This window comes from Haematobia irritans, chromosome 2 (genome assembly GCF_050003625.1).
Source record: "Haematobia irritans isolate KBUSLIRL chromosome 2, ASM5000362v1, whole genome shotgun sequence".
NCBI classification, from domain to species: domain Eukaryota; kingdom Metazoa; phylum Arthropoda; class Insecta; order Diptera; family Muscidae; genus Haematobia; species Haematobia irritans.
The window spans coordinates 223407162-223420005 of record NC_134398.1 but is presented as its reverse complement, the minus strand read 5'-3'; the positions used below and the strand labels follow the sequence as shown (position 1 = coordinate 223420005).

At 30.7% G+C, this 12844-nt stretch overlaps 1 protein-coding gene across 1 annotated transcript in view; it reads right to left on the bottom strand.

The window, feature by feature from the left end:
- GABA-B-R3 (gamma-aminobutyric acid type B receptor subunit 3) overlaps window positions 1-12844 on the bottom strand; it is a 109408-nt gene that overhangs the window by 54024 nt on the left and 42540 nt on the right. Inside the window, exon 5 of the mRNA XM_075295077.1 lies at window positions 4452-4753. Coding sequence (XP_075151192.1) covers window positions 4452-4753 — 302 coding nt within the window. The remainder of the gene's footprint in view (window positions 1-4451; window positions 4754-12844) is intronic.

Here is a 12844-nt window from a genome sequence, read left to right as displayed (position 1 = left end):
AGATAAGTTTAGCCTTTCTGGTATTAACGTGAGGCTAAATAAGTATATAAAGGGTAACTGATATGTGTGACAACCAAATTCAGGATAGGTTAGGTTCAGCGTTGCCAGAATTGTTTCACCAAAAACCGCTAGATTTGTCCAAAAAACTAGCCAAAAAAAGCTAAAAAATTTTAAAAAATAGCTAGAAAAAAAGTCACGTTTTTGATTGAAATTTAACAAATTTAAAGGCTTTATTTCACTTAAAATGCATATTATTTTAATTGTATTCATTTTATTTCCATTTCTGTGAGACCGTAAGAAAATCTAAGTCATAAAGGGTGATTCTTTTGAGGTTAGGATTTTCATGCATTAGTATTTGACAGATCACGTGGGATTTCAGACATGGTGTCAAAGAGAAAGATGCTCAGTATGCTTTGACATTTCATCATGAATAGACGAACGATCTGCCACAACGTCGAATTTTCAGTGAATGGGCCCTAGAAAAGTTGGCAGAAAATCCGCTTTTTTATCGACAAATTTTGTTCAGCGATGAGGCTCATTTCTGGTTGAATGGCTACGTAAATAAGCAAAATTGCCGCATTTGGAGTGAAGAGCAACCAGAAGCCGTTCAAGAACTGCCCATGCATCCCGAAAAATGCACTGTTTGGTGTGGTTTGTACGCTGGTGGAATCATTGGACCGTATTTTTTCAAAGATGCTGTTGGACGCAACGTTACGGTGAATGGCGATCGCTATCGTTCGATGCTAACAAACTTTTTGTTGCCAAAAATGGAAGAACTGAACTTGGTTGACATGTGGTTTCAACAAGATGGCGCTACATGCCACACAGCTCGCGATTCTATGGCCATTTTGAGGGAAAACTTCGGAGAACAATTCATCTCAAGAAATGGACCGGTAAGTTGGCCACCAAGATCATGCGATTTGACGCCTTTAGACTATTTTTTGTGGGGCTACGTCAAGTCTAAAGTCTACAGAAATAAGCCAGCAACTATTCCAGCTTTGGAAGACAACATTTCCGAAGAAATTCGGGCTATTCCGGCCGAAATGCTCGAAAAAGTTGCCCAAAATTGGACTTTCCGAATGGACCACCTAAGACGCAGCCGCGGTCAACATTTAAATGAAATTATCTTCAAAAAGTAAATGTCATGGACCAATCTAACGTTTCAAATAAAGAACCGATGAGATTTTGCAAATTTTATGCGTTTTTTTTTAAAAAAAAGTTATCAAGCTCTTAACAAATCACCCTTTATTAGCTCTGTTTGCGTACTCGATACATTTGGATTACTATCACAAATTTTTACTGGAAGTCCTTCGTTTATATTTCCTAGTAAAAACATTTTTCCCAGTAAACTTGCAATTATCAGCTGGTTAATCATCAACAAGTCAAATGTGTGATATATTGCACAATGTCACATAGAACTGCATTCGAAAATATCAACATATTTCATTTTAACTGAATTAATGATAAATTCGTGAACGAGTACACTTCTCCTAATATTTCCCAAGAGAATAAAACCCATTTTAACTATCTTGCAAGTTTATACTGAATAACTTTTATTCAAAAATTTCCCTACAAACCTATTGTTGTCCAATTTTCGTAAATGTAAATCCAGTCCTTTAATAAATAGCAGATTTTTTGATCCTATCACTACGAATTTTTTTATTGCATATTTTTATGTTAAAAAAATAATACCACATTCAAAACTTTATTATTATTATTATTTTATTTATTATTATTATATTATTTCTATGTTCGGTTCCAAAGATTTTGAACACTAATGATTTTGGTATTGATTCCGAGTCAAATTTGAACTTATTCGTTTTTTCAGCTTTTTATTCATGAACTACCACAGTGCTTTAAAAACGTGCTAACGAAAACTTAAATTTCCAAATTCAGACTCTAAGTAGAAATTATTCTATGTATACGTTTTTAAAATAAAATGTTGAAAACCCTCTTCTATTTTTGAGCCCTATTTTGGTTTGTGGTCAAGATACAAAAACTCCACAAATTTAAAGACTATTTCATTAATTTTAAGAATTTTGTAGAATTGACCCTAGCCTTCTTTCATGTAAAGATACCCACTTTTAAGTTAAATCAATTAACTATAAGGACAAAACGACTTTAACGGCTTTTGGACAAGGAAAAAAGTTTATATAAGAGAAATTCACAAATGCTATTATAACCAAAATTCGCGTTCGTATTTTAAGGACATGAAATTCACAAATGCTATTATAACCAAAATTCGCGGACGTATTTTAAGGACATGAAATCTTTGGCCTCACGACAATGTTTTTTTAGTGTACAAAGCAATTCACATCTACTATTTTAGTTTAGTAATATCATAATAAATTTAGAATATTATAATAACATAAAAAGGATAAACGAGTCAAATGCTAATATTCCTAATCATTTACTGACAGTTTATATAAGGAATTTGTATGGTAATAGTAGATTTAAAGTTTACGATAACTTTTACGAATACGAGGAAAAAACTTTACAACAAGGTGTATTTGCTCCAAAAATGCCCGGATAATGGCTGGAATAATTATTAATGCTTCAATTGAGCTTCGAATTATTTCATATTTCAATAGGAACATGTCGAAAATAAAAAAGCCAAAAATAGCTAAAAGGGTCATGAAAAAAAGCCAGAAAAAAAGCTAAAAGCTAACTGCATTTTTTTCCCGCTAAACGTCTTCAAAAAAAGCCAAATCTAGCGGGAAAAAAGCTAAATTGGCAACGCTGGTTAGGTTGAGTATAGTGGCAGCCTGTTATATCAGTCCATTCTGGTAACACAGTGGTGAACTTCTCTTTTTTATCACTGAATGCTGGCGGATTCTATTTTTATCTCTCAAGGGACTTCCTTTTTGTATAGGCAAGTCCTAACGGCGTTCCACACTGCGGTAAAATCACTTAGCAAAGCTTTAAAACACACAGAAATCTCAACAGCATTATTATTCCAACGCCGAAAAACTTTTTGGTGAAATTAAGTTTGAACCCATGATTGCTTGTATGCTGGGCTGGTATGCTAACCATTGCATCATAGTGACTTCTAGACATTGATCGCAAAAATGTGTTCACAGACAGACGGATGGACAGAGGACATGGCTACATAGGTTCAGAGATCGACCTTGAGCAATATTACCATGTGTCTATTTTGTCTCCATCTTGGTGTTGCAAGCATATAAGTGGCGCAGGGTATATTATTTCGAGCTTGATGTACCCCAGTTTTAGAGAGATAGATCGACCAAAAATAAGTGGGTTTTTATACCCTAAACCACATAGTGGTCAGGGTATAATAAGTTTGATCTGCCAAAAAATGTGCCTACCAGAAATATTAATTTTAGACCCCATAAAATATATACCGATCGACTCAGAATCATCTCCTGAGTCGATCTAGCGCTTGGTGTCCGTCCGTCCGTCCGTCTGTCCATGTATTTATTGTTCACAGTATTCCGGTCGCAATTATTAACCGATATTGATGAAATTTGAATTTGAAATTTGGGCACAATGACAAACGTTATTGAATTTGGAAGAAATCGAATCAAATTTAGATATAGCTTCCATATATATGTATCGCCCGATTTCGACAAATGGAGTAACGTTGCGCTTTTTTACAAACGGATCGTCACCAAATTTGGCAAAAAATAATCTTTTCCATCGCCCTTCAAGTCTGCAAAATTTCACGGAAAAAAAGTTTTGGTGTTCTAAAATTGTCTGAATATGCTACAAAACTGGGGGGTGACTGCATCAATTTTTTTTCCTTTAGGCCGTGACCCTATATACTGAATAGCTATCAAAAATATCTACAACAAAATCTCCAAATTTCTTGAAATTCTCATTAGATCCCCAAGTCGCCCAACTCAAAAATGGTGTCCCCTTTTAAAACAAAATTCTCAATGGAACATGATTATATATGGTAGGCTTCAGCAGCAATCACAATGTTTGCTATTCACAATCGAAAGGATTTAATAAAATTTAGAGCTTTGAGTGGACACAAAGGTAATTTTAGTTCTTAAAAACCAGTGTGCATCACTAGTGAAAGAAGCCCGAAAAGAGAAGGAAACCAATTAAATAAATCTTCAAACAAAACTTGGACGGATGTAGGCGGTTTCCTTTGGATTTATGGAAGCAGTCAGCTGTAGGGAAGGAATAAGAAAAAAAAAATATTTTTTTCCTAAAGACAAAAAGCGACATCCTTTAGAAAAAAGACTCTGGTGCTGCTGTAGCCCTTTTCATTTACTAATTTTGTATTTGTTTTTTCTTTCGTTACAAAAAGGTTAAACATTTCTCTTTAAAGTTTTCATCCATTGCTACCATCCCTCCGCAAAGACACTTTTAACACTTCAATTTGTAGCTGCATTATTGGGGGAGGGGGGGTACTCTTCACTTTGCCTCAACTGCAAATCAATTTAATTTTTATTGACCTCTTTTCGCATCCCTTTCATACTTACTTTAATTTCCTAAAATGCAAGTTAAATGCTAGAAACGCCAAAGCCATTGCAATACCCACGGACGACAATGTGGCTATGGTGTAAAAGGCCATTGGAGCTATTGTCGCCACTCGAACTTTAAAGACACGTTTCGCTATTGGCACCTGACCACCATGCCATTTCACCCGTTTGCAATGTGGGCACTGAAAATCCAATGCATTCTCGGCCGGATAGTATAAGGCAATTGGTTCTAGTTGGCCATTTTGTATCTGATAGAAGGCTGTGGTGCCAATACGGTCTGGCCCACTAAATGAAACTGGACCCTGTAATGAAAGAAACACAAGAAAGAAAAGTGAAAAGTGTGCGGCACAAATTAAGTGGAGAAAAGTGAGCACTTATCGGGTAATTTAGTTTTATGTTAAAGTGTGTAGTTTTTGTTTTTTCCTCTTTTAATTAATTGAGTTATAAGTAGAGAATATTTTTTGCCATCACATCAAAACGATAGATCTAATGACTTTAGTTAAGTGCTAGCAAATTTTAGTTTGTTAGTAATGTATGTAGACTGATAGAAAGGCAATTTCGAAGAGAAAGAAAGTGTTTCCCTCATAAGTAGCACTTAAAAATTTAATGGAAATTTTGATTATTTTTATACCCTCAACCATAGGATTTTGTCATTCCTTTTGTAACACATCGAAATATTGCTCTAAGACATCCTAAAGTATATATATTCTGGGTCGTGGTGAAATTCTGAGTCGATCTAATCATGTCCGTCCGTCCGTCTGTTGAAATCACGCTAACTTCCGAACGAAACAAGCTATCGACTTGAAACTTGGCACAAGTAGTTGTTAGTGATGTAGGTCGGTTGCAAATGGGCCACTTTTACGTATAGCCCCCATATAAACGGACCCTCAGATTTGGTTTGCGGAGCCTCCAAGAGAAGCATATTTCATCCGAACCGGTTGAAATTTGGTACATGGTGTTAGTATATGGTCTCTAAAAACCATGCAAAAATTGGTCCATATCGGTGCATAATTATGTATAGCCCCCATATAAACCGATCCCCAGATTTGGCTTGCGGAACCTCTAAGAGAAGCAAATTTCATCCAGCTGAAATTTGATACATGGTGTTAGTATATGGTCTCTAACAACAATGCCAAAATTGATCCACATCGGTCCATAATTATATATAGCCCTCATATAAACCGATCCCCAGATTTGACCTCCGGAGCCTCATGGATAAGCAAAATTCATCCGATTCGCTTGAAATATGGTACATGGTGTCAGTATATGATCTCTAACAACCATGCAGGAATTGGTCCATATCGGTAAATAATTATATATAGCCCCCATATAAACCGATCCCCAGATTTTACCTCCGGAATCCCTTGGAGGAGCAAAACTCACCCTATCAGGTTGAAATTTGGTACGTGGTGTTAGTATAAGGTCTCTAACAACTATGCAAAAATTGGTCCATACCGGTCTTAATTACATATAACACCCATTAAAACCGATTCCCAGATTTGACCTCGGGAGCTCTTGGAGGAGCAAAATTCATCCGATCCGGTTGAAATTTGGTACGTGGTGAAATTTGATACATTGCGCTAGTATATGACCGCTAACAACCATGCAAAAATTGGTCCGTATCGGTCTATAGTTATATATAGCCGATCCCCAAAAATAATCTACCAAAATTTTATTTCTATAGAAAATTTTGTTAAAATTGTATTTCTATAGAAAATTTTGTCGAAATTTTATTACTATACAAAAATTTGTCAAGATTTTATTTCTATAGAAAATTTTGTCAAAATTTTATTTCTATAGAGAAATTTTTCAAAATTTTATTGCTATATAAAATTTTGTCAAACTGAATTATATACGTATTTTATCGGCCTTTTTTTAATATATACCCCGTATGAACTAACTTACAATTGAGAAGACGGTGTTAAGAAGTTTTAAGATACCTTGCCATCAGCAAGAGTTACCGCAAACCAATTAATTCGATTATGGATGACAGTCTGCGCCAATTTTGCACCACTTCCGGATCCAAAAAGAACTTTTTCACTACTTTTTTGGCGACGCTTTTTTGGTGGGTAGCCTTGCTAACTCATCCCTTTTGCTGTTCTCTGGTTTATTCATGTGACCAGGCACCCAAAGCAACCCAATAAAAAACAAATTGGAAGTTATTCCACAAACATTTCTTCCTGGAATCCCCCATCAAGTTCTTTCCGCTTCCGATGCAGTGCTTTTGGACAAGTCTTAGAAAGTACAGAATTCGGTCGTTTTAAGTGAAAATTTAAGTTTTGGACAATAAAATTTTGCAAAAAAGGGATAGAAAATCACTAAAAAAAAGTAATAATAATAATAATAATAATAATAATAATAATAATAATAATAATAATAATAATAATAATAATAATAATAATAATAATAATAATAATAATAATAATAATAATAATAATAATAATAATAATAATAATAATAATAATAATAATAATAATAATAATAATAATAATAATAATAATAATAATAATAATAATAATAATAATAATAATAATAATAATAATAATAATAATAATAATAATAATAATAATAATAATAATAATAATAATAATAATAATAATAATAATAATAATAACCCCGCAGGGGCATTCCACTAAGAGGGCAAGAGGAATGACGGGCCTAACAACCCCGCGGACCCCAGTCAAAATCCTGAAGACGTCTGACTCGTACCGAGCGGTCTTCAGGTCAGCGTCTGATCCCCATGTTAGGGGCGGCTGTAGTAAAACGTCTTTCGGGTAGGCAGATGAGAAAGAATACCCAAAAACCCTAACACTATCATGGAGCTACAAGAAATCAATATGAACAATCGAGATAATCAACAACAACCCCAAGCCGAACAAAGGACAAATACAACCAGAAGTCCACCTGCGAGAAGTGCTTTCTCTGAGCAACAACAGAGGACCACAAACGCGGGGCTGCCGCGGCGCAGAATCAAATGGACACACGAAATGAATGTGTCCGTAATGAAGGCATACTACATGTCTACGCGCAATGAAAGCCTGACTGGCTATAGGCAGCAAATGCACAACATCTTCCTCATGGAATATCCTGAGTTAAACCACCTAACTCAACAAAACCTAGCTGATAGGAGATCCGCTATTATAAGGAATAATCTAATTCCACCAACTATACTACAAGAAATTCAACAAAGTATAATCCCCGAACAACCTAACGATCAACCCACACATACCCAACAGGAACAACAACCCACCAGCGAAACACCAGATCAACCAGAACGGGACACACAACAAACCAACATAATGAGCACACACCCCAATAGTACCATAATAAATCCCAACCAGGAACAGGAAGAAATAATACCAATAATACAGTCACTGTTCAACGAAGCAAAGATTAACTACTCCGAAATCAGCCCAGAAAATAGGCCATTCATAGGCAAACGAAAACCGTGCAAGAAAATGAAATATATAACACATTTAGTTAACACCATGATATTACCAACCGAAACAACACGTAACATCAATTACAATCAACTAATCACCATAATGTACTGCAGCGCATATACTATAACACAAGCAACGGACCGACATAAAAGAAAAAACATGACGCAGGATACTAATAACACGAGAACGGAAATTACAAGACTTAACCGATCCAGTAGAACAGTGACAAATTCGCTTCCCGAACAACCGAGAAAGCCAAAATGGCAGGTCCGACTACAACAAAAAATAGATCAACTAAGAAAAGACCTCGGATTAATAACGAGCCATATAAATAATACAACCGGTAAAAGAAGTAAAAACAAAATTAACGCAGTGAGACACAAGCACAGAATTCACACACAATATGACCCACCAAATGTAACATTGGAACAGATACGAGACACAATCAAACAGAAACTTACTAAATATACCCAAAGACTTCGACGATACACAAAAAGTCACGACAGAAAAACACAAAACATACTCTTCCAAACCAACGAAAAGCAATTCTACAATTCAATAGCAAAGCCCATAACAACAACAACAAATCAAACACCCCATACTAACATGGATGATATAGAAAAATTCTGGAGAGCAATATGGAGTAATGGGGTTCACCACGACCACAGCTCCACATGGATCAACACAGTTCGGGATCACGCCTCACAAAACCCCGAAATGCAAACAACACCAATCACAATTACTACCTTCGAAAACGCCATACGAAAACTACATAACTGGAAACAACCTGGCGTGGACAAAATACATAATTATTACTACAAATATCTTACCACACTACATAGCCACATGTTAAACATCTTCAATAATATGATAACCAACCCACAACAAATCACACAAGAAATGTGTGCTGGTATAACTTACCTCAAACCAAAAGTAGAACAACCAACAACAGCATCACAGTACAGACCCATAACGTGCCTTAACACAATATATAAAATCTTTACCTCCTGCATCGCCGCAAAAATCAGCGAATACTGCGAAAACAACAACATAATCGCAGAAGAACAAAAAGGCTGCAGGCAGAACACAAAAGGATGTAAAGACCAACTGATCATAGACAGCGTCATAACCAACCAAGCCATAAGAAATAGGAAAAATCTCTACACAGCCTTCATAGACTACCAGAAAGCCTTTGACTCCATCCCACACTCATGGTTAATAGAAATACTCCGTATATACAAAATAGATAATAAACTAATAGATTGCATAAGATGTATGATGGAGCACTGGCAGACAACACTACACATAAGACAAGGTAATGTAAATACTACTTCAAAGCCCATAAGTATTACACGTGGGATATATCAGGGAGATTCCCTAAGTCCACTCCTGTTCTGCCTAGGACTAAATCCTCTCTCACTACTACTCGTAAAAAGTCAATACGGCTATAAACTAAATTCAAGAGACCAACACAAGATCTCTCACTGTTTCTATATGGACGACCTTAAACTATATGCCAGTACGAAACAAAATCTTAAAAATATGCTAAAAATCGTAGAAATATTCTCAAATGACATAAAAATGCAATTCGGCATCGACAAATGTAGAACCCAAAATATGAGTAAGGGTAAATACACCCAATCACATGACTTCGTTACTGCAGATGGAAGTCACATTACACCTCTTGAGAGCGGGGAATACTATAAATACCTAGGCATAAAACAACATACCACGATAGATCACACAGCCGAAAAGAGAAAGACGGAAAACAACTTCATAAGCCGCGTCCACAAAATCGGGAAAAGTAGCCTAAACGGCCGCAATGTAATAAAAGCCATTAATACATATGCGATCCCACTACTAACATACACATTTGGCATCTTAAACTGGTCTAATACTGATCTAATCAATCTAGACAGAAAAATAAGAACCACCCTCTCTAAAACCAGACACCACCACCCAAAATCCTCAGTTGAAAGGATAAACATCCCTAGGAAACAAGGAGGAAGGGGCCTTCTTAATATACAATCATTACACGATAAACAAATAGAAAACCTCAGACAATATTTCAACAGAACTGCTAATACATCACCGCTATACAGGGCCGTCGTAAACTCAGACGACAACCTGACGCCACTGAACCTTAAAAACGCGCCAACCACCGAGGTAATTAGGACCAATAGTTTAATGGAGAAATGGAAATCGAAACCACTGCATGGGAAATACCCTAACCTCATACATCAAGAACATATAGACATTGAGAAGACCAACAACTGGCTGCTCTATAGCAATATGTTTTCGGAAACAGAAGGCTTTATCATCGCTATACAGGACGGAGTCATACCAACTAAATCCTATAGAAAATATATTATGCATGATAGCACAATCACCGATGACACATGTCGCAGATGCGGAAGCAACTCGGAAACCATACCCCACATCCTAAATAGCTGCCCAACACTTGCATCGACACACTACAAACAAAGGCACGATAATATGGGGAAAATTATCCACATAAATATCCTAAAACAGTTAAATATGAACGAAGAGACAACACACTACTACAAGTACCAACCAAAACCGATTATAGAAAACCAACGATACGTTATATACTGGGACAGATCAATACTCATAAATAATACAACAGACACAACCATGCCTAATAGACCAGATATGATCATCATCGATAAAAACAATAAGACAGCAAATATAATAGATTTTGCAGTACCATATGATACAAATATACAGGAAACAATAGTCACAAAGAAATCAAAATATCGACAACTATCGGAATATATGAGAACCTCACAAGAATTAAGGAAAATAGAAGTAATACCAATCATAGTAAGCTCTCTAGGTACAATACCACGCGAAACAACCATATCAATGCGCAAACTGAACCTACATGAAAATCTACTAACGGAAATACAAAAGTCTGTCCTAATAAAGGCGACAAATATCATGAGGGAGACATTAGGCGAATGGATGTAAAACCTGGATTACATCCCAACAGAGCGTAACCTTTGGTCACAGACCCGGTACGTGAATTCCAGCAAAAGCTGTGAATGAAGAATTCAATAATAATAATAATAATAATAATAATAATAATAATAATAATAATAATAATAATAATAATAATAATAATAATAATAATAATAATAATAATAATAATAATAATAATAATAATAATAATAATAATAATAATAATAATAATAATAATAATAATAATAATAATAATAATAATAATAATAATAATAATAATAATAATAATAATAATAATAATAATAATAATAATAATAATAATAATAATAATAATAATAATAATAACAATAATAATAATAATAATAATAATAATAATAATAATAATAATAATAATAATAATAATAATAATAATAATAATAATAATAATAATAATAATAATAATAATAATAATAATAATAATAATAATAATAATAATAATAATAATAATAATAATAATAATAATAATAATAATAATAATAATAATAATAATAATAATAATAATAATAATAATAATAATAATAATAATAATAATAATAATAATAATAATAATAATAATAATAATAATAATAATAATAATAATAATAATAATAATAATAATAATAATAATAATAATAATAATAATAATAATAATAATAATAATAATAATAATAATAATAATAATAATAATAATAATAATAATAATAATAATAATAATAATAATAATAATAATAATAATAATAATAATAATAATAATAATAATAATAATAATAATAATAATAATAATAATAATAATAATAATAATAATAATAATAATAATAATAATAATAATAATAATAATAATAATAATAATAATAATAATAATAATAATAATAATAATAATAATAATAATAATAATAATAATAATAATAATAATAATAATAATAATAATAATAATAATAATAATAATAATAATAATAATACTAATACTAATAAGAATAATAATAATAATAATAATAATAATAATAATAATAATAATAATAATAATAATAATAATAATAATAATAATAATAATAATAATAATAATAATAATAATAATAATAATATAATAATAATAATAATAATAATAATAATAATAATAATAATAATAATAATAATAATAATAATAATAATAATAATAATAATAATAATAATAATAATAATAATAATAATAATAATAATAATAATAATAATAATAATAATAATAATAATAATAATAATAATAATAATAATAATAATAATAATAATAATAATAATAATAATAATAATAATAATAATAATAATAATAATAATAATAATAATAATAATAATAATAATAATAATAATAATAATAATAATAATAATAATAATAAATAATAATAATAATAATAATAATAATAATAATAATAATAATAATAATAATAATAATAATAATAATAATAATAATAATAATAATAATAATAATAATAATAATAATAATAATAATAATAATAATAATAATAATAATAATAATAATAATAATAATAATAATAATAATAATAATAATAATAATAATAATAATAATAATAATAATAATAATAATAATAATAATAATAATAATAATAATAATAATAATAATAATAATAATAATAATAATAATAATAATAATAATAATAATAATAATAATAATAATAATAATAATAATAATAATATAATAATAATAATAATAATAATAATAATAATAATAATAATAATAATAATAATAATAATAATAATAATAATAATAATAATAATAATAATAATAATAATAATAATAATAATAATAATAATAATAATAATAATAATAATAATAATAATAATAATAATAATAATAATAATAATAATAATAATAATAATAATAATAATAATAATAATAATAATAATAATAATAATAATAATAATAATAATAATAATAATAATAATAATAATAATAATAAT